General features: G+C 40.1%; 1 protein-coding gene across 1 annotated transcript; it reads right to left on the bottom strand.

Moving 5' to 3' along the window:
• Window positions 1–320: 320 nt before the first annotated feature.
• Window positions 321–23,862, bottom strand: rtca (RNA 3'-terminal phosphate cyclase). Its single transcript, XM_060941218.1, has 11 exons — window positions 23,398–23,862; window positions 23,133–23,233; window positions 20,138–20,281; window positions 19,406–19,529; window positions 18,027–18,085; window positions 13,683–13,824; window positions 9,700–9,821; window positions 9,539–9,597; window positions 9,226–9,320; window positions 6,159–6,263; window positions 321–1,581 (listed from the first exon to the last, which is right to left on the bottom strand). Exons 1-11 carry the CDS (start codon window positions 23,440–23,442, stop codon window positions 1,483–1,485), a joined length of 1,095 nt encoding a protein of 364 aa, XP_060797201.1. The 5' UTR covers window positions 23,443–23,862; the 3' UTR covers window positions 321–1,482.
• Between the last annotated feature and the right edge of the window lie 4,069 nt (window positions 23,863–27,931).

Raw genomic sequence — 27,931 nt, 5'->3', positions numbered from 1 at the left:
GAGTTTGCATGTTCTCCCCGTGTCCGCGTGGGTTTCCTCCGGGTGCTCCAGTTTCCCCCACAGTCCAAAGACATGCAGGTTAGGTTAACTGGTGACTCTAAATTGACCATAGGTGTGAATGAGTGTGTGAATGGTTGTCTGTGTCTGTGTGTCAGCCCTGTGATGACCTGGCGACTTGTCCAGGGTGTACCCCGCCTTTCGCCCGTAGTCAGCTGGGATAGGCTCCAGCTTGCCTGCGACCCTGTAGAAGGATAAAGCAGGTAGAGATAAATGAGATGAGATGAACTTCAACAAAGAGGAAAAAAAAAATGATACGCAAGTGAGGGAACGACCATTTATAGCTGCTATAACAAACAGGAACCAACTCATTTCACAGATATTCCATAACAATAATCGTAACTACAAATGAATAAATTATGTCTCATTCTTTAGTAAATAAATTGTTATTGCTGGAAGATTGCTGTGGATAAGTGGAATAAAACTCTTCTGAACAAATGTCAGTGTGGTAACTCTCATTTCATCACCCCACCGTTGCTTATTTTCCTATTACAGCACGTCCCAAAGTGCCAAGGCTTTTCAGAACACACATTGAACACAAGCTTCGTTTTAAACAACTATATTCTTAACGATTTTATTGTGATCTCTTCTCTTTCAAAAATATCTTAAGGTAAATAAACAGCGGTCATTGTCACCTACAGTGAAGAAAAAAAAACCCATCATATTTAATCCCTTCTCATAAATAATGCAGTAAGCACTATGACTGAAAAAAAATTTACCATTTTTAAGGGATTCTGCCCAGCCACCACCTCACAAACCTAATAAAGCTAAAGAGTAAGCTTCAAATGAAAATGTAAAGAGGAGGAAAAAAGGCCACACAGGATGCCATTCATTCAATACATCAACTTAAATAACTTACCATTTTAAAAAAAAAAAGGCAGCTACATAAACTCATTTTTTTGTTCAGGGACAGCAGACCATTTTGTTTAACTCCATGTACACATAGTGCACTATAATTACTGGTGACATACATATTCCTAGTTCCATGCACATGATCAGGTTGTGAACCGTGTTCTAATTGCAATTGTGAAACTGCGGTTTCTTTAAGGCTCGTGTTTAGCACACAAAAGTGGAAAGTGGATCAAAAACAAAAAAAAAAACATCTGTTGAAATACTGAAGATTCTAACCAACTAATCATTAATGCAAAATAAAACAAAGCGCTCCTAGGACAGACGATGCTCGCTTACAGTGTAAGGCAATACCCTGAGTAACAAAAGTCATTTGAGAAATGGGTGACCATTATAAAAAGCAAGGGACAAAGCAGACCGATTCAGGGTCAGCTCAAAGACTAATAAAGCGGCCGTTCTGTGTGGAAGCGTGAAGAGGAACGCTGAGACAATGTCTTCGCACCATCCCGTTGGTTACAGTAGTGTGTTTCTGCTACGTGACCTCCGGAGGCCTCCAGCAGTGCTCTGAAGGCAAGCTTACAGGTTGGAGTTGGTGGTGCCCACACCCTGGCACTCGATGATGTAGGTGTCATTGTTGGTGTGTTCGTCATCTGCCCTGCGTATCACAAACTTGGCCTAGAACAAGAGCAGGAGTTGAAATCTGAATGCAGAAAATCTTTAATAGTCGTGTTAATCATCAAGAGGAATCATATGCAAGTCCACCGTAGTCCTTACACAAACTGAAGTGTGCGCGTGTGTGTGTGTGTGTATGTATGTATGTATATGTGTATATACACAGAGTTCTCCAGTCACTTCCAGATGTTTTGGAGAGGGGAGCTGGCTCTCCTGCTTTAGTTCAAACTGGACACTAAAATAAACATTTTCACATTAATTGCTGTGCATCATTACCTAGTACAGTGTAGGAAATAAGGCCAGACCGGTGGACATTGACCGGTAATTTTTGCATTTGTCTGTCTGTATTTCAAAAGCATCAAACCCGATGGCCCATGGGGGGGGAAAAAAAAAAAAAAAAAAAAATTGTAAAAAGATATGGGTCTAATCTACTTCCAAATGTTACACTGGGCGAATACATTCTCTCATAACACGACCTGTGAAATGTAGTCTGGTTAACACCAGACCATATCACAAGTGAAATATGGTCTGGAATCCGCCTATTGAATTTCTCGTAAGGGAGGTGTGGTTTACGATCGTCAATGGCCGTTTATTGGACGTTGCGAATGTCTATCATTTGGCGTATACGTAGCCCATGGCCAATCATGGCAGTTGTACCCGGTGACGTAGTTAGAGCGACGAAGACGAAGAGGCGAAGAAGAGAAGGAAAGAGAAAGAGAAGGCAAAACAAAAAAATAGGAAAACAATGGCACCGAACAATTACTGCCGTTTGTGCAAGACAAAGCTTGATCGAAAGTTTGGTTTGTATCGCTCGCCGCCATGTTAAACGTGATCCGTAAACAGTCCCAAATAAACTACAAGCTTCCGTTTGTCGAGTAGTACGCGTCACCGTCTTTCCACCTCTCCCCACTCTCTGATTGGCTCCCTAACTCAGGCGAGCCTTTAGACCATAGTTTCCATGCTGTCTTTTCAGATCGGAACGACTGTGCAAAGCAGCATGGGATTTCCCAGGCTATGTGAAATGGGAGCCCCCATGGGCATGACTTTAAAAATTAATAATTTGGCCACCGATGGGCCTAGCCCTGCCAAAATTTACAGGCACATCCCTCTCGCCGAACCCTTTCGAACCAGCTCAGGTTCGGCCTGATTCGACATCAGCAGCGAGCACGGATCATGGAAAGCCTTAGCATGAACCCTAGCTCCAGCTGCGTGTGCGCACAGGGGGATTTAAAAATTCATAACTTGGCCACCAAAGGTCCTAGCCTTGCCAAAATTTACAGGCACCTCCCTCTCCCCGCGTGGCACACTAAAGAAGCCGCCGCCACCCAGTATTCACCATTGTTTTTACTGCACAATGCAGTTGAACGAGTGTTTTAGGGTTGGCAGTATCCGATTGATCCAGTCAGTTGATTAAGGAGTTCAGTTTACATGAAACTTTTCAGTACAGTATTAAGTGCCAAACTGCCAATCAGTCGTTATTATGTGCAACAATAAATCTAATATAGTAATTTTTACGATTAAAGTGATTCATACAGGAAGCAGTCTGAGTGAATGACCTTGACATCTGTGACGCCACCACAGGAAGGCTATCAGGCTCATCGCCATTTCCGCTATATTAAAACACAGAGCTGACTGCAACTCCGATCCTCCATTTTGAGCTAACTTATCGTCGTGCCACGTAGATGTCTTGCTGGCAACACGACAGAAGGTGGATTTATGTTGCATTCATGGCCCAAGAATGTTCAAACTGCAAAGATTTGGACCCTTTTTGCGAGAAATTCATGGATTGGACGCCGACTATGTGGTCTCTCCCCTGCGCTGCACATTTTACTGAAGACTCGTACGAGACCTCTGATCTGTTGGAGCGTTGGCTATAAGCCCGCACTGAAAGAGGGTGCAGTACCAACAATTAAAGGAAAAGAAAACTACAAGAAAAGGAAAGTAAGTTCAGTTGCACCAGCTCTCCCGGAGCGTGAGCCGAGCAGTAATGGCGGAGTACTCAGTATGGAGAAAATGGAGAATGAGAGAGAAAGAAACAACTTTATTCATCACACACTTGTGAAATTCCTCTCTGCATTTAACCCATCTGAAGCAGTGAACACACACATGCGCTCGCACACATGTGAGCAATGAGCACACACACATACCCAGAGCAGTGGGCAGCCATGCTAACAGCGCCCGGGGAGCAGTTGGGAGTTAGGTGCCTTGTTCAAGGGCACCTCAGCCCAAGGCCGTCCCATATTAAACTACGGACCAGTCATCAGATTTATCTGCTGGATATGCTCGCCTCAGCAGCAATATCTCGCCCTTATGTGAAAGAAGCAAATGAACGAAGAACTGAAAGTCAGATTGTTTCAAAACAATCGGCCACAAGATCGGCCTTCAAGAAACGAGAACACAGACGGCTAAGATGCGACTCACTTGGTTACATAACAAAAAACACCAAGGCTACGTTCACACTGCAGGCTGAAGTGACTCAAATCCGATCTTTTCGCCCATATGTGACCTGTATCCGATCTTTTATTGACAATATGAACGACACAGATCCGATTTTTTCAAATCCGACCCAGGCCGTTTGGATATGTGGTCCTAATTCCGATTCCTATCCGCTCTTTTCATATGCGACTTCAGTCTGAACCGCCAGGTCGCATTCATCCGACTTACACGTCATCAACAAGCCACAAATGTCACTATTCTGCGCTGAAGTAGGCGGCGGGTCTCTCAAAAAAAGTTGCAACAACATGGCGCATAATCACGGGCGCAGATAGAGGGTGGGACAGGTGGGATTCGTCCCACCCAGATTTAAATTCACCTCGTTCGGTCCCCCCCACTTATAGGAAGGAAAAAACGTCTATGCTGTCTTTCTTTGTATAAGGCAAACCTCACGGAAAAATCAAAAGACTAATTACCATTCGGTTTATTGAGGTGCACGGCAGTGTATACATAGTTGCAACAACTCACATAAAACAAAACAAAGACTGATATTCGGTTGGTTGAGCTGCGCAGACTGCACAGGTTGCGAGCTCGAGCTTGGTTGCTATGGTAACCCACAAGAAGTTTGACAGGCATATCGGGGTTGGTTTGCTGGCAGCTTTGTCCCCCCCCAGTTCAAAAAACGTATCTGCGCCCCTGCGCATGACATCAATGCGAGGGACACTTAGGGCTGTGAAGGTTCTGAATCTTCTCAATGGAAGGCGCAGAGGTTAGGGAGCTGATTTCCATTTGGGGGGGATGCAGCTATTCAAGCTAGATTGGATGGGTCATACCGCAACCGGGCGGTTTTACTTCCGTAAACACTGGCCATGCTCACTGCGTGTGACGTCGTCGTATCCTGCAATGCGCATGCGGAACACTTTTAGGTCGCTTTTCGTTCATACTGAGGATCACATACAAGTCGCATATATTTGTTAATGTGAACGACCTCACAAAAAAAATCGGATTTCACAAAAAAATCGGAACTGAGCATTAAGCCTTGCAGTGTGAACGTAGCGCAACACTCGTCATTTACCTGCATTTAGATGAATACAAGTAACTTGTATTGTGTGTTTAAGTTACCGGTATAAGATCATTTAATTTGCTTCAGAATGTGATTGTCTCAGTTCATCTGATTATTTAATTAGCCTTTTACATTTTATCAGTGAAAATGCATGCATGTACATGTATGCTGCATAAGTTATAACACCTATCCTGTTTTAATGAGAGTCTCACGAGACTGTCAGTTCAATTCCATCCAATTCTCTAGATGGCTTTGTTCTCTGGCTTTATTTCGTAAGGTGGGGGCCTCCGTGGCGGACGTGTCACTATAGGATTCGCTTTCTGATGGTTCGAACTGGTACGGTTCTATGTGTATAGCAGTAGCATGTACACACACTCCAATTTTAGGACTATCACAGTCAGATGTGTTACTATCGGAGGAATCCGAAGAATTGCCAATAAATCCGAACGAAGAGGCCATCGCAACCACTCTCGCCTGCCGAGTCTGGCTTTGGTCTATAGTACCGGTTCCCGCTGTGACGTCACCCACTCAGGGCTGGCTGGCTCAGCGGGGCAACTCGAATGCCAACTTTGCGGTCGATTTTAACTCTCAAATATATTTTTTTAAAATTCCCATTTATGCAGCATACAAGGGTCAAGGATGGAGATACTATCCACTCAGAAATTTATTCAAAAATAAAAGGTTCTGCATATCTCCTTTAAAACACTCAGCCTCGGCATTATCAACATACTAATATTAAGAAATTGTGTTATGAAACTAGAAAGACCATGAAGAGAGAGTTTTCTAGAGTTATAGTTTGTTCGCAAACGATCAACATTATTTATTTAAAAAGAAGTGTGCATGTTTTGTACGAAGGTCTCAGCTCCTTATTACGTGGGTTATCAAAATGAATAGCGCACGTAATACAGTATGTTGAGACAGAATTAACTCATCAGAAAACAACTCGATGGGGTTACTCACTACTCAGCTGTTGGGTTTCCTGTGGTGGCAGGCACGCACAGGACCGAAACCATCAGAAAACAACTCAATGGGTTTCTTTATGTATCCACACACTATGCCTATGATCTAATTTATTCATTTTTACCTTAGTGAGCTGCTCGGCCACATGGATGGCCGTCTGCGTGTGTAGAGTGATCGGTCCGGTGCGCATCCGAGACGTGCCCTTAGCCAAGGCCATGAAGATAATCAGCTACAAAACATCGGTCAAGAAAAGAGGTGAAAACAGAACTTGCATCATTATGATACTGATACCACATTTTCGGTAAGAGTACTCACCGATATCAACACTGGAACAGAAATGAGTAACCTATTTAACAATTTGCTGAAGGCAAAGTGAATTTTGGTGTATAATAAGTGAGATGAAGTCGAGGTTATTATTCACCAATATTCACTGAGCCTGAGGTGGATAATTGAGTATAAATACGCAGGTGATTATTAAAAAAATAAAAAATATTTTTTTTAATTATTTCAATCTTCAAAAACGGCATGCAAGCGTAATGTGCGCAGACTTGTCACTCATCTACGCCGAGTCATATAAAATACTTTGTTTTATCTATTTTAAAATAAAATCACAAACCCACGTTACCTTTGAATAGTTTTAGACCAAACTTCATAGCACTTTTAGTACTTTTACGAACAGCATTCTCTTTCATAATTTCTAATTCTTCCTCACTTACGGTGACGCAGCAACTGGCCACCATTTTGCCAAGTTGCTCGAGGTGATTGGTCGAGAGATTCGGACTATTTCTCGATAATCAGCATACACGATTTCCTAGAATTACCTGCGTATTTACAGTGGCATGCAAAAGAAGAAGAAACCTTTATTTGGTCACATGCACACTTCAAGCACAGTGAAATTCATCCTCTGCATTTAACCCATCTGAAGCAGTGAACACACACACACACACACACACACACACACACACACACACACCCCCAGAGCAGTGGGCAGCCACACCAGAGCGCCCGGGAAGCAGTCAGGGGTTGGGTACCCTGCTCAAGGGCACTTCAGCCCAAGACCACCCCACATCAACCTAACCATGTCTTTGGATTGTGGGGGAAACCGGAACACCCGGAGGAAACCCACGCAGAGAACATGCAAACTCCACACAGAAAGGCCCTCGCCGGCCACTGGGTTCGAACCTGGAACCTTCTTGCTGTGAGGCGACCATGCTAAAGTTTGGGCACCCTTACTGAAAATGTCTGTTACTGTGAATAGTTAAGTGAGCAGAAGATGAACTGATCACCAAAAGGCATAAAGGTAAAGACAACATTTCTTTTCAGCGTTTTCTGCAAGATTTGTGTATTATTTTTGTTTTGTACAATTGGAGAGTGAAAAAAGAAAAGGAACACCATGCGAAAGTTTGGGCACCCCAATGCATTCGAGTTCTCAGGTAACTTTTACCAAGGTTCCAGACCTTAATTAGCTTATTGAGCTGTGGCTTGTTCAAATTCTTCATTAGGAAAGGTCAGATGATGCAGATTTCAAAGCTGTATAAATTCTCTGACTCCTCAAACTTGTCCCTAAAATCAACAGCCATGGGCTCCTCTAAGCAACTCCCTCGCATTCTGAATAATAAAATAATTGATGCTCACAAAGCAGGAGAAGGCTACAAGAACGTAGCAAAGTGTTTTCAGGTAGCTGTTGAAGATGATGAAGACTTTCTGAAAGAACTGCTCGTTGGATTGCTAGAAAGGCAAATAAAACCCCTGTTTGACTGCAAAAGACCTTCAGAAAGATTTAGCAGACCCTGGAGTGGTGGTGCACTGTTCTACTATGCAGCGACACCTGAACAAATATGACCTTCATGGGAGAGTCATCAGAAGCAAACCTTTCCTGCATCCTAGCCACAAAATTCAGCATCTGAAGTTTGCAAATGAGCATCTAAATAAGCCTGATGCATTTTGGAAACGAGTCCTGTGGACTGATGAAATCAAAATAGAACTTTTTGGCCACAATGTGCAAAGGTATGTTTGGAGAAAAAAGGGTGCCAAATTCCAGGAAAAGAACACCTCTCCAACTCTGAAGCATGGGTGTGGATCGATCATGCTTTGGGGTTGTGTTGCAGCCAGTGGCACAGGGCACATTTCATTGGTCGAGGGAAGCATGGATTCAAATAAATACCAGCAAATTCTGGAAGCAAACATCACACCATCTGGAAAAAAAGTTGAAGTTAAAAAGAGGATGGGTCCTACAATAAGATGATGATCCAAAACACACCTCAAAATCTACAATGGAATACCTCAAGAGGCACAAGCTGAAGGTTTTGCCCTGGCCCTCACAGTCCCCTGACCTTAACATCATTGAAAATCTGTGGATAGATCTCAAAAGAGCAGTGCATGCAAGACAGCCCAAGAAACTTGTAGAACTGGAAGCCTTTTGCAAGGACGAGTGTGTGAAAATCCCCCAGGTAAGAACTGAAAGATTATTAGCTGGCTACAAAAATGTGTTTACAAGCTGTGATACTCGCCAAAGGGGGTGTTACTAGGTACCAACCATGCAGGGTGCCCAAACTTTTGCTTCAGGCCTTTTTCCTTTTGTGTCATTTTGAAAATGTAAAAGATGAAAATAAAAAATTGTTTTTGCTTAAAATATAAAAGGTCATCTTTAACTTTATGCCTTTTGGAGATCATTTCATCTTCAACTTGCTTAACTGTTCACAGTAACAGCAATTTTGACCAGGGGTGCCCAAACTTTTGCATACCACTGTAGACTAATAAGTATTAATCAAATCAGGGACATCACAGACATTTTTCTCACCAAGCTAGTGTTTGCTAGTGATTAACTCCTTAGGCTGAGTTTTACGTTTACCATGTTTTATCACTCAGTTATTTTGATATTTTCTGAGCACAGTTTCAGTCTACTTTGATAAAATTAGTGTCATTAATCATGAAGTACAGTATGTCAAGATCAAGGGCAATGCGTGTTATCTGTTCATTAGTAAGCCGTAAGGCTCACATCACATACAGTTATGAGCACAAGAAAATGAGCACAGTATCAGTGCATCTCTAATCACAATAAGTGCCCACAGAAAAGGAACAGTAATCTACAATAACCGAATGCAAGTAGGGACAAGTAAGGATGCTATATTTCTATTCTACTTGTTTGTATTGATGGTGTGCGCGCACGCACGTGTGTTTGTGTTTCAGACCTGGTCTTGCAAAAACTCATCCACGCAGCCGTTGTGCCTGATGTTCTTCAGGAGCATCTCAGCTGCCTCGATCCCAACTTTATCTGCATAAATACCTGAGGGATGACAGGCAACAAATCAAAAAGTCACTCAACTATGATTGAAATTTAACTTCCAAATTTATAGACATTTGCTGTGATTATTACTTTTTCATTACTTCCTGTGAGAAAATAAAGAAGTTTTCATTTTGTTGCCAACTGGAGGCAAAAATGACGTACCAGATGAAAAAAAGAACAATTCCAGCTCAATTGTTTATTTAATACAAAGGGTTCACCTTTCTTTCCAAGAGATGAACCAGCAAAAATACAGCCGGTAGAGGACTCTGCGATGATTCTGGGTGGCAGAGAAAACACAAATCATATTCCGTGAGCTTAACTTCAAAATTGTGTGGAAAACGTCAAGGATTATTATTATTTTTTTTTTTTTTTATCTTACATGATGCCATTCCCATTTCCACAGGCCTTGTCCTTCTCTTGCAGAGACTGTATGTTGATGTAAAGATCTTTTATCTCTTTTCGGATGGTGCGCACAGCTGCGGCAGACATGTCCTTTGCCAGCTAACAACAAGAACTATTCAAATTAACCTTTAAGCATCAAAACAACAAGAAGACATGAACTAAGATACATCACGCAACAAAGACAAGACAGGAAGAAAATCTCATTTTTATGCCTCCGCCACCATAAGGTGCAGGAGGCATTATGTTTTCGGGTTGTCCGTCTGTCCGTGCGTGCGTCCATCCAGCCATCCGTGCGTGCATGCGTCAGTCCCGAAACCTTGTGAACGCAATAGAGGCTAATGAAAGGAATTTCACCAAACTTTCACTATTTGTGCATTTGGGGACAAAAATAAACTGATTAGATTTTGAGATCAAAAGGTCTAAAGGTCAAGGTTACTGTGGTCAAATGTCTGTCCGAAAACGTTGTGAACACCATATCTCCAAGGCTGATACAAGTAATTTCACCAGGTCAAGATTACTGTGAGGTCAAATGTCCATTCCCAAATCACAACTTAATAAGGCATGTAGTCTACCGGGGGGAGGCATCCCCATCGACGCCGTTGGCGTCGAGTTCTATCTAGTTCACATTTATTTGGAGAAATCTAATGCATAATCCAAGTCTTGTCTTAATGTTAACTGTAATAATAAATTCCAGGCAAAAAATTTTTCACTGGTTTTGTGTCCATTCACAACAACTACATGATCTGAAACTTTGATGCAGTCTAAGTGCTGCCGATCATGTATGTCCCAGACAAGCTTGTTTCCTGAGTGTGTCATTATGACATGCAAATCAAGTTCCTTTATAAAAATCACACTAACTATAATAGAAACACAGTAAACACATTGCATTTATCAAGTCATTCCCCAAAATCAGTTTTTTATATTTCCTCAAACAAAAATCTGATTATAAATGAGAGTTTATAAATGAAATTTCACATCTTCATTCCTAGAAGGTTATTACAGAGGAGTTTCCTGAAATTCAGATCATTTTTGGATGCATGTTAGACTCTAAATGACAAACTCTCATTAGAAGCAGGCGATTATTAAAAGTTTGAAATAAATCTAAAATACCTTTTTTTTTTTAAATTATTAGAATGTATAAAAAAAAAAATTTATTTGAACACACATGGAACTCAGTGTTCTATTAATCGTGCATCCAACGCAATTGCACTGTTTGAACACCAGAGGTCCAAATCTGTACAACCCACAGACTTCAAATTGAATTTGGAGCTGAGAGAGAGAGAGAGAGAGAGAGAGAGAGAGAGAGAGAGAGAGAGAGAGAGAGAGAGAGAGAGAGAGAGCGAGCAAGCACACTGGGCCTGATTTCTCCAAAATCACAACCATGGACATGCTTTAAACATTACAGCTACACAACAATGTTATAATCCTCAAAAAGAGCTCCTCAGTATCTTCCATACGACCCCAGCCCCTGCACCGCTGCAGTCTACTCTGGAGCTTTAACTCTTTACCCCTTAATGATGACCCTGTGCATATCCCATAATGACGACATATGACGCTGGCATGTACAACCCCAATTCCAAAAAAGTTGGGACAAAGTACAAATTGTAAATAAAAACGGAATGCAATGATGTGGAAGTTTCAAAATTCCATATTTTATTCAGAATAGAACATAGATGACATATCAAATGTTTAAACTGAGAAAAATGTATCATTTAAAGAGAAAAATTAGGTGATTTTAAATTTCATGACAACACATCTCAAAAAAGTTGGGACAAGGCCATGTTTACCACTGTGAGACATCCCCTTTTCTCTTTACAACAGTCTGTAAACGTCTGGGGACTGAGGAGACAAGTTGCTCAAGTTTAGGGATAGGAATGCTAACCCATTCTTGTCTAATGTAGGATTCTAGTTGCTCAACTGTCTTAGGTCTTTTTTGTCGTATCTTCCGTTTTATGATGCGCCAAATGTTTTCTACGGGTGAAAGATCTGGACTGCAGGCTGGCCAGTTCAGTACCCGGACCCTTCTTCTACGCAGCCATGATGCTGTAATTGATGCAGTATGTGGTTTGGCATTGTCATGTTGGAAAATGCAAGGTCTTCCCTGAAAGAGACGTCGTCTGGATGGGTACATATGTTGCTCTGGAACCTGGATATACCTTTCAGCATTGATGGTGTCTTTCCAGATGTGTAAGCTGCCCATGCCACACGCACTAATGCAACCCCATACCATCACAGATGCAGGCTTCTGAACTGAGCGCTGATAACAACTTGGGTCGTCCTTCTCCTCTTTAGTCCGAATGACACGGCGTCCCTGATTTCCATAAAGAACTTCAAATTTTGATTCGTCTGACCACAGAACAGTTTTCCACTTTGCCACAGTCCATTTTAAATGAGCCTTGGCCCAGAGAAGACGTCTGCGCTTCTGGATCATGTTTAGATACGGCTTCTTCTTTGAACTACAGAGTTTTAGCTGGCAACGGCGGATGGCACAGTGAATTGTGTTCACAGATAATGTTCTCTGGAAATATTCCTGAGCCCATTTTGTGATTTCCAATACAGAAGCATGCCTGGATGTGATGCAGTGCCGTCTAAGGGCCCGAAGATCACGGGCACCCAGTATGGTTTTCCGGCCTTGACCCTTACGCACAGAGATTCTTCCAGATTCTCTGAATCTTTTGATGATATTATGCACTGTAGATGATGAGATGTTCAAACTCTTTGCAATTTTACACTGTCGAACTCCTTTCTGATATTGCTCCACTATTTGTCGGCGCAGAATTAGGGGGATTGGTGATCCTCTTCCCATCTTTACTTCTGAGAGCCGCTGCCACTCCAAGATGCTCTTTTTATACCCAGTCATGTTAACGACCTATTGCCAATTGACCTAATGAGTTGCAATTTGGTCCTCCAGCTGTTCCTTTTTTGTACCTTTAACTTTTCCAGCCTCTTATTGCCCCTGTCCCAACTTTTTTGAGATGTGTTGCTGTCATGAAATTTCAAATGAGCCAATATTTGGCATGAACTTTCAAAATGTCTCACTTTTGACATTTGATATGTTGTCTATGTTCTGTTTTGAGTACAATATCAGTTTTTGAGATTTGTAAATTATTAAATTCCGTTTTTATTTACAATTTGTACTTTGTCCCAACTTTTTTGGAATCGGGGTTGTATGCACCATAATGACATTTGACGACCCTGAATTTGCCTCTACGTACGTAGAGTGAAACAAGCTTTCTGATTGAAGGTTGCAGTAATCATTTATTGTATACTATTTGACATGAATTCTTCATGTAAAATGTGAAGATTGGTTTTCACATGGGTATTACTCACCTTTCAGACACTACTTGTGGGTCAGTGAATGTTGAAACATAACTTCAGGAGTGATTTTTGTATTCTGTGTCATGCCCTCTTTTCAAAAATGTATGATGTGTCATGATTGTTTTAACATAACCAAGGAGAAAACTAATATGAACAAAACCCCGTCTTTAGACTTTTTTTTCTTGTAAATATGTTCTACGGGTAAACAGTATATACATATACAAGGGTGGCTGTAGCAACTGCTTTAAGGGGTAAAGAGTTAATCCAACATCGGAGTTCCATTTCTGCTTTTTCCAGGTCAGATACTTCATTTATTCAATTTATATTTGTTTAATTCTGAAATTAAATCATTTTCCCCCCCAACAAACTGTTCTGGGAAATAATTTAATTCCAACAACATCGAAAGACTAAATATTTGATTTTTGTTTACTATGCAAATTGTACACAATTAACTACAAGCTCCATTTGCATATGTAATTTTTTTTAAAAAACATCGTCAATACAAAGAACTCCTGAAATAATAACAGCAATCAGACAATTTTTATTTCTGAAATTACTGTTTACAGAAAGGTTGGTGTATTCTCCTGTAATGTCTTGCTTAACATGTTATAAACAATAAATAATATAAAACACGTTGCATACCTTGAAAGGGAGCACTCCGGCTACGAAGGCCCGGCCGTAGATCTTTGTGATGTTCCCTCTCTCAGTCATGGTGATGGGGCTCAGCTCCTTCACAGGGTTCACCTTTACCACCACCTCTCCACCACCCTTAGGGTAATAACCTCTGTAAATATATAATAAAAGCATGCATAATAAAGGGATGTGATCCAAAATGGAGTAAATGATAAAGTAGGACCAAAATATTAATAGAAATACATGAAAATAGGATACAAGGTGCATGAATAAATCACAAACTGCCATCATCAGTCAAAATTAGACAAATCATCATATATAGCTGTTGTTTATATTAAAAGAGAGCAAGTGTGAGCAAATCACAAACAGGTACGTGACATAACGGATGTGAACGTTGCATACAGGGCACACAAAATCCAAACCTTAACAAGAAATGTTTGACATGTCTAAGTGTCCCCTTTCGTTTCGCCCTCAATTTCATTTGACAGTGGTTCTTCTCGAGTTTCTTCCTCAAGGGCTTGTTTGAGGTTTTGCACTCGAAAATACAGTTTCATTTTTCTTATCATCTAGCAACCTAGCAGTTTTCACCAGCTACTTGGAAAGAATAGTGAGCCCAGTACCACTTACATAACCTACATTACGTAAATGAAGCTTCACTGCACTAAAGCAACTCCCCACGTGAAGCAAACTAAGCAACATCAACATGGCAAAAGTAGTTCACTACATCAGACACAATTTTTAAAATGTTTTTAACCAAACCAACTTCATGGCAACTCAATGCTCTCTCAGTGATCAATATCATTGTCAGTCAAACAAATACACAGGAAAAATGTTCAGTTCAATTGTTTATTCAACAATAACCCATGATCATTATTCTCACTGCTCCAAAACCAATTTGTCAACAAAAGCATGTGCTTCACATAAAACGCAGGTGTCGATAGTGCATGAAGGTTCATCTGCGCGCGCGCATATATATATATATATATATATATATATATATATATATATATATATATATATATATATGAGTGATTCCATGCTTATGGGTACTGAAATGGGGACATGAACTTATTTTTAAAAATTCACCTAAAACCATTTCTTTTTTTTACCATCAGGTCACAAAACATGTAATCTTTAATGAATGATATGTTAAAAGATAACTTTAATTTTCTGAGATGTAATAAAAACATATTTATATGCCAAAGTCAGAACGTAACAGAAGCGTTGTGGACATATATATTCTCAATTTTAACAATGTAGAATTACTTTTTGAAACATAGGAAGGTGATGTTTTAGCAAATATAATTAATAAACATGTGTAGTAGAATAAACATACACATTCTTTCAATAAGATTAACATGGTATATAGCTAGATTGTAATTAATTTGTAACAGATGCGAGATGGACAATCGTAACAGAAGTAATGTAACAGACATCATTTTGGAACTCATAGGCTTGACTTTGGCATATAAATGTCTTTATTACATCTCAGAAAATTAAAGTTATCTTTTAACATATCATTCATTAAAGATTACATGTTTTGTGACCTGATGGTAAAAAAAGAAATGGTTTTAGGTGAATAAGTTCATGTCCCCATAAGCGTGGAATCACTCATTCATATATATATATATATATATATATATATATATATATATATATATATATATATATATCAGTGTTTATATCAGCCCACATGTCGTCACACAGAAGAAGTGCTTCTGTGGCTACAGAAGAAACAAAATTAAATTAAAAAAAAAAAAACTGTGGCTTTTAGGTTTTCTTTAGGCCACAGCAGAAAGATCTGATCTGCTTGAGTGTTAGAAATACTCAGGAAAATGAAGCTTACACTACCGAGCTACTTGATCAATAAAAAGAGCTCCACTATCGCAAGCTATATGATCAGAGGTGGACAGTGACGAAGGACATTTACTTGAGTACTGTACTTAAGTATGCTTTTTGAGTATCGGTACTTTGAGTACTATTTTTGTTGGAAACTTATGACTAACTTCACTACATATGAAAAACAAAAATACTGTACTTTTCACTCCACTACGTTTCTATCAACGTCCTCGTTACTCTGAAGCAGCTTTGAAAGTGGATGTTTTTTTTTCCTTTTCTAAAACGTGATTGGTTTTTTCATAGGCGACACGGAGACAGCTGATCAGTAATCACTAGGGTCACGTCACATCCATAGCGTTATTTGAACACGATCAGTTGATGGAAGGAGGCGGTTCTTCTGGGGAATGCACGCACTCATGGCCATACCCAGAACCCATGTTTCAGTTTTCTGAAAAGATTAAAGATTTGTTTGTTTGTTTTTTTTAAACTTTTGTCGAAAACAAACCACATCACGGCCTACAAAAACCCGCCATCCAACCTGCGGAAGCATATTGAGGTATATAAATGTTTTATTCAAAGAGAAAGCTTGCAATGAAGTTGTCTGTGCTGTTCGAGCTAGTGATTAGCGTTGCAATAGCTATGCAGTCTGGTTAGTCAAATGACTTTCTCTGGATTTGCCCGCCAAGTTGCCATCACCTTGTCCACGGCTAACGTTAACACATAGCTAGTTAATTTGAACTGTTGGCGTAACTCCATTTTTACACATCAACATGAATAATGTTAACTTATCTGAAGTCCTTTCAGAAATATGTTTTAGCATAATCTTGCCAAATAAACAGAATGTAGAAATCTCTCTTTTCTAGTAACGTTAGCTACCCGATATGATTTTGAGCATGAAAAGAATTTGCGAGCAGGTCAGGTGGAGCTTCAGCTCTACAGGTTCTACAAACTAGTCAGTAAACCCAGTAGGTTGCTTCAGAGGCAATTAAGTTTTGTATGCGTTGACAGAAAATGTACTTTTAATACTAAAGTATTTTTAAAAAGCTAGTATTTCAGTTCTTTGACTTAAGTAAAAATTTGACTGTACAACTTTCACTTGTATCAGAGTAACATTTGACTAGTGGGATCTGTACTTTGACTTAAGTAATGAAGTTGGGTACTTTGTCCACCTCTGTATATCATTCAGAAAACAGCAACATCACCACCATACGACTGAAAAATGTAGTTCAACTTGTAGCAAAGCTACTGCCCAACACTGCTAGCCAGCTCTGCTTACTGAGGACATGGGGAATGTTCACGAGGAATTGTGGCACACAAACCCTTCACACGAGCAAGCAACTGACTGTCCCACACACCCCTTTATGACCAGCAGGAAACAGGTTCTTGAACCGGTTCCGTTCAGGGTTCTTTGAACCCTGGTGCCAGCGAGTAAACCACGTTTTCACCAGTTTTGAGCAGAACCATTATAAACAAGGATGCATCATGAACAGAGGGCATCGCACAATGCACAACGGAAGTAAACCGTAGTTGTACGATGGTGGAGCAAACTGGTTACTCACAAGCTGTTTTGTTACTGCAGATATTTGGTTCCTTTCCATTTTTTCTCAAGACGTATACTTTTCTGTTGCATTCTGCTTCCTCTCAAAACTAATGACACTCCCACCGATATCATGATTCGTGGGGGGACGCACGCTATATTTTGCTTCCAACTGGAAGCCAACTTTTCAGGTTCTGAACCAATTTATTTTTGGTTGAAATGCTCTGAATGGTTCAAAATTTGGTGTGTGAACCATAACCCATTCCCTATTGGTGGAAAAAGGGGTAACAAAAAGCTGTATCGCACGCATGATACTGCAGTAAATTCATTCAACGTACAGACTGATTTTTTGCACTGCACACATGCATACACGGTCAAAAGTTAACATACACTGGCATGAATGTCCTGATCGTCATGAGTTGTGCAAATCTATAATCCTCTTTCTCAGATCTGTACTGAGCTCCTTGGACTTTCCTATTGTACTGCGTGTTGGTGAATCTAATGTGTGCGGTCAAACAAACCCTTTTTATGTTGACACAGAGAAGCTACCACTTGTAGTCAATCATGATCACTAACAGGGAAGTTTAGAGGCCTTGGCAAGTTAAAAGGCATTTCGAAACTTTCAGCACCACTGAATTAATAATCCAAGTGGGCGTATCTATATTGTCAACCCTGTATGTATAATTCTGACACCATATTGACTTCAGAAAACACACCAATTTAAAGCTTGTGCACCAAATTCTTGGGGTCTTTTCCCTATTAAAGATGCATTTTGTGCAATTATTGTGCCACAGAAAATTTCTAAGAAATCACTGAAAGACCAAAGTTACCATGACCATATTCATGTCCATGTAAACTTCTGACCACAATTGTGTGCGTGTGGTGTGTAAATATCTCACACTGCAAGTGACCACAATAGTGATGTTGATAAACTTTATTTAAAAAAAAAATTCTCTCAACACAACCACACAACTCACCTCATCCTTAAATCACAGTCAAACTGGACACCAAATCTCTCCGCAATGGGTTTGAACACCTGTGCAATTTGTTTTGAGAAATGGGAATCATAAGTACATTAGATTTGTGGCATATTATCTATAAATACATTGCTACCACAGATATAGGAAGGAACAATAGGACAAAAATCATTAATCACGATACTTAGATCTTTCTGTGAAACATACCAGGTTGTAGAGCTTTGCTGAAAAACTAACAACTCTTTCAAAAAAAAAATTATAACGTTAATATATTTAAATATTAATGTCAGTATCACCTGCTTCCAATTCCAGTCTTAAACTGCTTTTAAAAACATTTGCCATTTTTCTTTTATAAATCATACTGCCCAGCCTGAGACGAAATAATAAAGTCAGAGCTCGATTTAACAAACAGCTGTGGTCACATACTTCTACCACACAAAACTATGAAGATGGAGAAGAAAAAGAAAACAAAGTTATAGATGAAGAAGACAAAGAAGCGGAAGATGAAGAAAAACAAAGATGATGAAGCCATAAACAAAGAAGGTGACAGTCGTTGACTCGGCCTGGTGCACACTAGAGGATTTTAAATTCTTAACCGATTTTAAAAACATGGGAGACCACAGACATAACGACAGGTTTAACTGGTTTTTAACATTCTAATCGCAAGAACACGCACACCAGATTATTCAATCCAGACAGGACCACACATGCTGGGCGATTACACTGGCGTGGGTTTCCCAAATGCATCATAGCACAAAGATCATTGTTAAATGGCAGAGCGAGCATCACAATTAACACTCTTTCTCCGAGTTAAGATGCTCTTCGCGTTAAGGGGCTTTTGGGAAACCCACCCCTGAACGATTTCAGAGAGGTGATGATGAGGACTTGGGAGCTCACAGAAACTTGGTCTGAAAAGTTCCGAGTTTGAAGCGCCGAGAGTTGCTGACCCCCCCAAAAAAATTTTTAAAAAGGCTGAGCGCTCTGGGTGGTGGTGGGGACAATACACACAGAGATTACTCTCTAGTCAATATTTCACTACTGTTCTTTTCACACTACACGATTTTTAGTTGTAAATAAACAATATCAGCCGAATATAATGAAACATAAGAAGCAGAAAACAAAAGACAAAGTAATCGATGAAGAAATAGAAAAAAAAAAGTAGTAATGGACAAAAGAAGACGACATAGAATAAGCAGCAGACATAGAAGAAGAAAACATGAAGGAGACAAAGAATAAGAATTAGATGAAGTAGTAGTCGATGAAGATGACAACGTAGGAGAGGAAGAACAAGAAGAGTTAGTGGACAAAAGAGAGGAATAAGTAGTCGCCGACAAAAATAATTAAAAAAAATTTTTTTTTAAATCCCTAAAAGCTGATACCTTGAGTGTGTAATCGATCTGTGGAGCCATCTCAGCGTTGGTTCCTCCTTTCAAGCAGAGCTCTGAAGGGCCTTCAGTGAACAGCGCACAGGGCAGTGAGATCTGCAGTAGAAGCCCAACACTCCTACAGCACAGGACGCACAGACCGACTTTACACCAACAACTTACAACTTCAGGTACAGTCAGAGATTAAATCAACATAATTTATTCTAAAACTTCTAATATTCGTGAGAGAGAGAGAGAGAGAGAGAGAGAGAGAGAATATAACTAAAATTAAGGTGCAAAAAAGAGTAGACAGAAAAAGGAACAAAAAAAGAAGTATTTTATTCATTAAAAATTAAAAAAAAGAATAAAATGAAACAAGAAAAATTAGAGTGAAAAGAAAAACTATAGAAAGAAATGTCTATAGATTTATTTTTCAAAATATTATGTAAAAATTTATGACAACCAATTTTTTTTTTTACTTTGCAACTTGGAATGATTTACAACTTCCCACCTACAGAACCCATTTTTATTACAACCATCATTCCTGTTCTTTTGTACTGATAGATGGAATAACTTTGATAGTAGATGGAAAATGGTGGCGCTCCTGGGTGTAGGCAAAGCACACAGAAACCCTATAAGAGGTTTCATGTTGTCACCTCACCACCTGGATCATTTATTCCAGTAAACAGCATTACAGTCATAATCCCCACATTTTATTTTAGATGCTGTGGCAATAACGCTTCTTACCCAGCAGTGTGTGTGTCAGCGATGTAATTCCCGCACTTGATCTTCCCGGGAGTCAGTGTGATCTCTGAGGATCCCACAGTGGCTCCCTCCAGACTCCCATCACACATGTCCCTCAGCAGCTCCAAGCCTGACAGATGCTGAGGCCTAGCGAGGGGTGTGGGGGAGACACAGTGAACAATAGCAACGCCTTCTCACATAATTTACTGCTGTCTTTATTTAACTGCACACATCAAGTAAGAATACGCAACACCTACAGTGCTGTGCAAAAGTCTTAGGCGCATGTAAAGAAATGCTGTAGACCAAAAATGGCTTAAAATGAATGAAATGAAATGTTTCAACATTCAAAAAAAATATTTTATTTATATAAAAACAGCAGGAAGCCATAAATTAAACAAAGTCAATATTTGGTGAGAGACGACTCTTTATATATAAAATATTTTTTTAAGTATGATAGATAGATATCTCAGGTACAGTTAGTGGAGTTTTAGAAGGAAATGAGCTGGAGGTTTTACTGAGCATCTTGCAGAAGCAGCCACAGTTCTTCTGGACACTTTGTCACACTCGCTTCTTCATTTTGCACCAAAACCCAGTAGCCTTCATTATGTTTTCTTTTAATCTGAAAAGTGTTCCCTTATGCAATATGCTGCTCAGATACAAACTTTTTTTTTTCCTGTAACATTTAATTTTGTGCTGGAAAACAAAGGTTTGGAACTGTAAAATGTTTTTGTACTGACTCAATAATGTAGGCCATAAAATAGAAATCTATAACAAAATTTGTATGAAAAAATAGGGTGCCTCAGACTTTTGCACAGTACTGTCCATTCGTGGGCAAAAGTTTCAGCTCTCTGACAGTGATTAAAGCTGGGCCAAGTGACAATGTAATACTGAGATCACAATAAATGTCACGATACATTTTCGGGGATAGCGATATCATTTAACATTTTTTACTTGCAATGACACTGTTACGACACCATTTTAGAGTGGCTGTTTTAAAAAAAATAAAAGTAACATTTTAAGAAAAAAAAAAGTCACAGTTTTTTGAGATATCAAAACTATGACAAAATGGTTGTGTGGGGGAATTTGGTGACGGTGTTGTTTCTTCTTTTGAAAGAGAAAAATCACAGGCAGTGGTTGCCGTTAAGGATATTGATGCTTACATTCAAAAAGGATGTGTAGAAAAACCATGATCAAAATGACTGATCTAAAGAAATTGGAGATTTTTCAAGAGTAAGCTGTTGTACATTGCAGGCAGCTGATTGCTGTTTTACTCGCAGTCGTTTATATATCGTGATGCATATAAAAACTTCAAGCATCACTATTCAACATTTCTGTAGTCATGTCGCCCACCTTTCTCCCCGTATCCGGGTGGGTTTCCTCCGGGTGCTCCAGTTTCCCCCACAGTCCAAAGACATGCAGGTTAGGTTAACTGGTGACTCTAAACTGACCGTAGGTGTGAATGGTTGTCTGTGTCTATTGCCACTTTTCCACTACCAATGTGGCTGAGTTGGGCTGAGCCGTGCTGAGTCGAGCTGAGTGGGGCTGTTGGAGTTGCATTTCGACTACAACCGCGCTGAACCGTGCTGGCTGGAAGTGGGTGGACACATTGGGTGGAGTTAGCGAAAGTGGGTGGACGTCACGTGATGTCGTTAGGCAGCGCAAACAGTGACATCAGTGATCTTTTAAGCGGTAGTCTCATGACCCGGATCGTAAACAATAAACATGGAGGACATGGAGTCGTTAGTGTTGCTGGTCTTGGTGCTGTGGCTTGTCGTCACCGACAACGCCAACAGATACTGGCAAGAGCGTATAGATGAGGCGAGGCGCATAAGGCTTCAGAAATTCTCATAATTCTTCTTCTTCCGGGTTTAGGGTGTTTACAGATCCCAGCGTGCTCGCGGGGCATGTGTGGGCATGTGAGGACACTCCTCCTCACCAATCAGTGCACAGGGGAGTGTCTGCTCACGCCCCTAGCCCCACTCGGCTCGGTTTGGCTCGCTTCAGCCCTACTCCAAAACCGTGCGAGTTTTGGGTGCTGAGTAGGGCTGAAGCGAGCCGAGTCGTGCTGCTCTGAGGTAGTCGAAACGCGAGCCGTGTCGGGCTGAAGTGAGCTGAAAAAGGGTAGTGGAAAAGGGCCATATGTGTCAGCCCTGTGATGACCTGGCGACTTGTCCAGGGTGTACCCCGCCTTTCACCCGTAGTCAGCTGGGATAGGCTCCAGCTTGCCTGCGACCCTGTAGAACAGGATAAAGCGGCTAGAGATAATGAGATATCACCCACCTTTACACAGAACCACGGGCAATGACGAAATAGAAACACTTCCAGTATAACTCACATCAAACCAGACAATAAATACATACCAGATCCAGCACAATAAAAGCAACACCGTTAGCACAGACTCTTACTACCGCAATCTGTTATTAACTAAACTTAAAGCTTTTAGGAAGGTTTATTTTGTACCATAATTACAGCGATGCACAATTTATCATAACCTAAAATTATCTTGAGAAGAGCAAAAAATGATTCCAATTGTGTTGCATGTATCTAATTTGTGCTGCAGGTTATATTTTATACACTTTTTTTAAGCCAGGAACTGTCTTAGTCGGTCATTGTAGCTAAATAAACTTCATTCTGATGCTGTGAGAAAAGTCCTGAGCTCATGTGGCCATGTGCTAGTGTGGGGAACTAACAAAGGCCTCCGTTCAGCACTACAGCCCAGAGCTTATTACAGACATCTTACTGCTTCAAAAAGTGTTCATCGAAGCTATACATTGACACATTTATAAGCAGGTCACCTAAATGTACCACTCTGAGGAGGAACTTAGGCTCCTGGATGGAGGTCAGACTCCAACAAGGAAACTTGGCTTTGTTTCAGGATTCAGGGAGGGGGATGAGGGCTCCACAGCATGCCCTTGGATAATACAGCCGACAATTTAGTATACCAAACAAAACACAGAATAATAAGTAATAATATGGCTGAAAGATCTCTGTCTCCCACCTTAATCCTGGGGTGCTCCTCCCTGCCCGGATTTTGTTGATTTTCAGAGAAGTGCCTTGGATACAACTGAGTGCAGCTGAAACCCTCAGGATCTGTCCTCCCTAGAAACAACAACAACAAAAAAAACAGGATTATATTAATGATTTTCCAGACTTAACAATTAGCAGTCTTGTTTATTTTGAACAACATTTAACTGTTAATGCTCGGCTAAGCAGAAAGTACAGTCATAAAAAATAAAAACATCTATATTATTAACGTTGCTCACCCCTTCCATTACACTTCCGTCCATCTCGAGCGCCATTGCAGCCATTTTTGAAGAAATCCACCGAATACTACGAATAATTTCTTGCGTCGACTTCAGTGTACAACAACAAACAGCTGGTGATGAGAGGAGCCGCGCTAACACAGCGAGCCGCTACAAAACCGAGCTACACTCAACTCACACAACGGCTAAAGTTAGCTTAGCCACAGGCTAATATATGCCGGTTCCCAAACAATGCAGAGGATAAAACCGCCAAACTTCCCGACACTCACTGCGGCCGGGCAAAACAGGACTTATAACAAAGCAGCAACGAGCAAAACCCTGCTAACTAGTACCTACTTTTAAGTAAATAGAAAAAAATATATATTTATTGAAATAAAATGTTCGTTCAGTTTTACTGATACAGATGGAGATTAGCTGCCAAGCTAACCGTCCGCAACTAGTACCGACAGTCGCACGCAACCTGCTAGAAACCGACTGCGCATGCGCACAACTAAAATAACGCAAGAAAGCTAGTACGCATGTGCATACCTGCCAGGCAACGCAAAACCGCTAGTAAGCGACTGCGCATGCGCGTCCAGCTCATGTCGGAAATGAAACGGCTGATAAATTGGCCAAAAGATCTGTAAATAAAACCTCTTATGACATTCATGACCCTTTTACCACTTCTGACATCACAAAACATATCAAAGATGTTATTTTTATTTATCGTCAGGAAGACGATACAAGGGTATCCTGAACAACAAGAAAAATTTATCAGAACTCTTTTATACCATCTTTCATTATTTTACTAGATAAATATTTTTTTGATTGATTTATTTCGCAATAGAAACATATACATAACATGTGAACATATAATATAAATATAAATATTGCGGAGGATAACACAAAAAGTAAAAATACTTATTTCCATTGTGGTCCTCGAATAGGTAAACAAAATAGCACCAAATAACATATACAATAATAATACTAATAATAAATCACAATAAATTAAATAAAAGTAAGAGTGATATATCCAAAAAGAGAAAAATAATAATACTGAAAATTTCAATATATTACACAATTTTAACATCAATAATATATAAACGCAGACTGACTGTTGACTAGAAGTTGTGACATAAAATTATCTTTAACCATTTTCTTAAAAATACATTTATTTTTGAGCAGATCGGGCAGACAGAGGTAGATCATTCCACAATGAAGCACCAGTGAAATAAAAACTATTTTTACTAAAAGGCCCAACATGGGTAATATTAAAAGTATGAATACTATTTCTGGTGCGTGAATTTGTACTATGTTGGAAATTTTCTTTCAAATACACAGGAGCATTATTATAATAAATATTATACACATGTCCTAACTTTAACTGATTTACACGCATATCCACCGGTAACAATCCTACATTTTTAAACTCTTCCACCCCAATATGAGACCTAGGAGGGAGAGTCAACATGAACCTGATGACCTTATTTTGAACCACTTGTAATCTGGACTTGGATTTCTTTGTCAGTCCACTGTACCAAGAGGTACAGGCGTAGTCGAAATGACACCGAATCAAAGCTGATACTAAAAGTTTTTTAATGTCTTTGTCAAAACTTCGGGCATTTCTATACAGAAACTTTACTTTATTGGAACATTTAGAAACAATTTTATCTACAATAATATCGCCAGAAAGAGATTGGTCTAAAGTTATGCCTAAATATGTTACACTACGGCGGCATGGTGGTGTAGTGGTTAGCGCTGTCGCCTCACAGCAAGAAGGTCCGGGTTCGAGCCTCGGGGCCGGCGAGGGCCTTTCTGTGCGGAGTTTGCATGTTCTCCCCGTGTCCGCGTGGGTTTCCTCTGGGTGCTCCGGTTTCTCCCACAGTCCAAAGACATGCAGGTTAGGTTAACTGGTGACTCTAAATTGACCGTAGGTGTGAATGGTTGTCTATGTGTCAGTCTTTTTTCACTCTCCAATTGTACAAAGCAAAAATAATACACAAATCTTGCAGAAAACGCTGAAAAGAAATGTCGTCTTTACCTTTATGCCTTTTGGTGATCAGTTCGTCTTCTGCTCACTTAACTATTCACAGTAACAGACATTTTCAGTAAGGGTGCCCAAACTTTAGCACGGTCGCCTCACAGCAAGAAGGTTCCAGGTTTGAACCCAGCAGCCGGCAAGGGCCTTTCTGTGTGGAGTTTGCATGTTCTCCTTGGGTTTCCTCCGGGTGCTCCGGTTTCCCCCACAATCCAAAGACATGCAGTTAGGTTGATGTGGGGCGGTCTTGGGCTGAGGTGCCCTTGAGCAAGGTACCTGACCCCTGACTGCTTCCCGGGCGCTCTGGTGTGGCTGCCCACTGCTCTGAGTTCACTGCTTCAGATGGGTTAAATGCAGAGGATGAATTTCACTGTGCTTGAAGTGTGCATGTGACAAATAAAGGTTTCTTCTTCTTTCCAGGAGGATGGTACAGAACAATCAGGCCACGAGGAAAGTTTCTATCCCCAAGTGGTTTGTGTACCATCAGGCGGCTCAACACTTAAAACGTTCAAAGCACAACTGGACACTTTAACATCATACATGCCACTTTAGTAACACTGCACATTACGCATGCTATCCCACTTTGGCCATTACGTTTTACAATATACATCTTCTGTGTATGATGTTTGGGAAAATGTAATGTTTCCTTTTGTGATTAAATGCTTGATAGATGTTGTATTGTCTTTGGGCTGTGAATATGTCTGCACTAAAACGTAATTGGCCATTATGTTTTACAATATACATCTTCTGTGTATGATGTTTGGGAAAATGTAGTGTTTATTGTACTTTCTGTACAGATGACAATAACAAGCTTAGGTTATTTTAACTTTGACAATTATACATGACTGTGATGATCTGGCGACTTGTCCGGGGTGTATCCCGCCTCTTGCCCATAGTCAGCTGGGATAGGCTCCAGTTTGCCTGCGACCCTGTACAGGATAAACGGTTATGGATAATGGATGCATGGAATTAGACATGAAACTTTAAATTGCAGTAAAACACGGATATTTGGAAAGAAGCAGCATTTAAACTTTTATATTTAATATTTTCTCTGTGGGGCGGCAGGGTGGTGTAGTGGTTAGCGCTGTCGCCTCACAGCAAGAAGGTCCTGGGTTCGAGGCCCGGGGCCGGCAAGGGCCTTTCTGTGTGGAGTTTGCATGTTCTCCCCGTGTCCACGTGGGTTTCCTCCGGGTGCTCCGGTTTCCCCCACAGTCCAAAGACATGCAGGTTAGGTTAACTGGTGACTCTAAATTGACCGTAGATGTGAGTGTGAATGGTTGTCTGTGTCTATGTGTCAGCCCTGTGATGACCTGGCGACTTGTCCAGGGTGTACCCCGCCTTTCGCCCGTAGTCAGCTGGGATAGGCTCCAGCTTGCCTGCGACCCTGTAGAATAGGATAAAGCGGCTAGAGATAATGAGATGAGATTTTCTCTGTGTTAGAAGAGTAAATAATTTGTTTGTCTTTTTTAGTATTGTGAATGTACCAAAGTGTTTTACATTGGTGTTTGAATTTTTTAAGAAGGACCATGCACACTGACTGCAGTACGTGCACTGTATTAGATGATCTAAAAGTTTTTTAGCCTTGCCACAACTTTCAGAAGAAGAAGCCTTTATTTGGTCACATGCACACTCAAGCACAGTGAAATTCGGTGAAGCACAGTGAAATTTAGAGACAGCATTATAAATAAAAAGCATTCTGCATTAAAATAAAATCTTAAGTAACCTTTCCATTTAGTGGAATTGCCATCAAAAGTAGGATAAAATTATATTTATAACTTTCAACCATGATTTTGTTGAAAAAGTCCATAGGAGGAAAATTTGGGGAGGTTTTTTTTTCATCATATTAATACTACTACAGGAAGTTTAATGTTTTAATTTTAAACAATATACCGTGTTCTAGACATAGATAAACACAAATCAACATTGTTTGGTACAGAGAGGTTATACTGTATAAAGTTTTAAACAGCAGCTGATTTTCAACAATGTTTTCAGGTCATCTCTCCCCAGCATTAGAATCTAGTTCTGGAAGTAACATTCATACTTCTTCACAGAATGTACAGAGCTAAAATTATTGTAGAAACTTTCTGAAAAGTATCAACATAAACAGTACCTTTTGTAGGTAATAAATACCCAGAGACTGCTGTTAAATTATTTTGGTACTGCCCAGTTGTTAAACTTTTCTGGCAAAACCTTTGTGCCTTTAGCTTTAAAAATACTGATGAGCATTTGATGTTATTATGCAAACTTGTGTTGTTTGGTCTCCGAAAAATTCATAAACATATGAATATATGACATGATATCATACGCATAAATTATTTAGTAAAGCGCCATGATATTTATTTTAAAAAGATGATGTACTCCGTATACACTGATACAGTTAGGCCCTTCTTCTTACAATAAAAATCAATTAAATTGTTTTTGTTGTTCAGCTGAAAACTTAAAAAAAAATTTACTTATCAATAGCCGTGTTCTGATTGGTTAGTAAATTGTGGCGTATGACGTCACATCCGGAGACGC

Source organism: Neoarius graeffei, chromosome 15, assembly GCF_027579695.1.
Source record: "Neoarius graeffei isolate fNeoGra1 chromosome 15, fNeoGra1.pri, whole genome shotgun sequence".
NCBI classification, from domain to species: Eukaryota; Metazoa; Chordata; class Actinopteri; order Siluriformes; family Ariidae; genus Neoarius; species Neoarius graeffei.
This window is presented reverse-complemented; position numbering and strand designations above follow the sequence as displayed.

Bases quoted from the DNA above. Each gene is read 5' to 3' on its own strand.
- rtca (XM_060941218.1), bottom strand. From the start codon at position 23,442: ATGGCTGCAATGGCGCTCGAGATGGACGGAAGTGTAATGGAAGGG. The intron at 9,822-13,682 runs GTATGCAACGTG...TCTTGTTGTTAG, and splicing joins CCGGAGTGCTCCCTTTCAAG to CTGGCAAAGGACATGTCTGC. The intron at 1,582-6,158 runs GTAAAAATGAAT...CTCTTGTTCTAG, and splicing joins TGGCCGAGCAGCTCACTAAG to GCCAAGTTTGTGATACGCAG.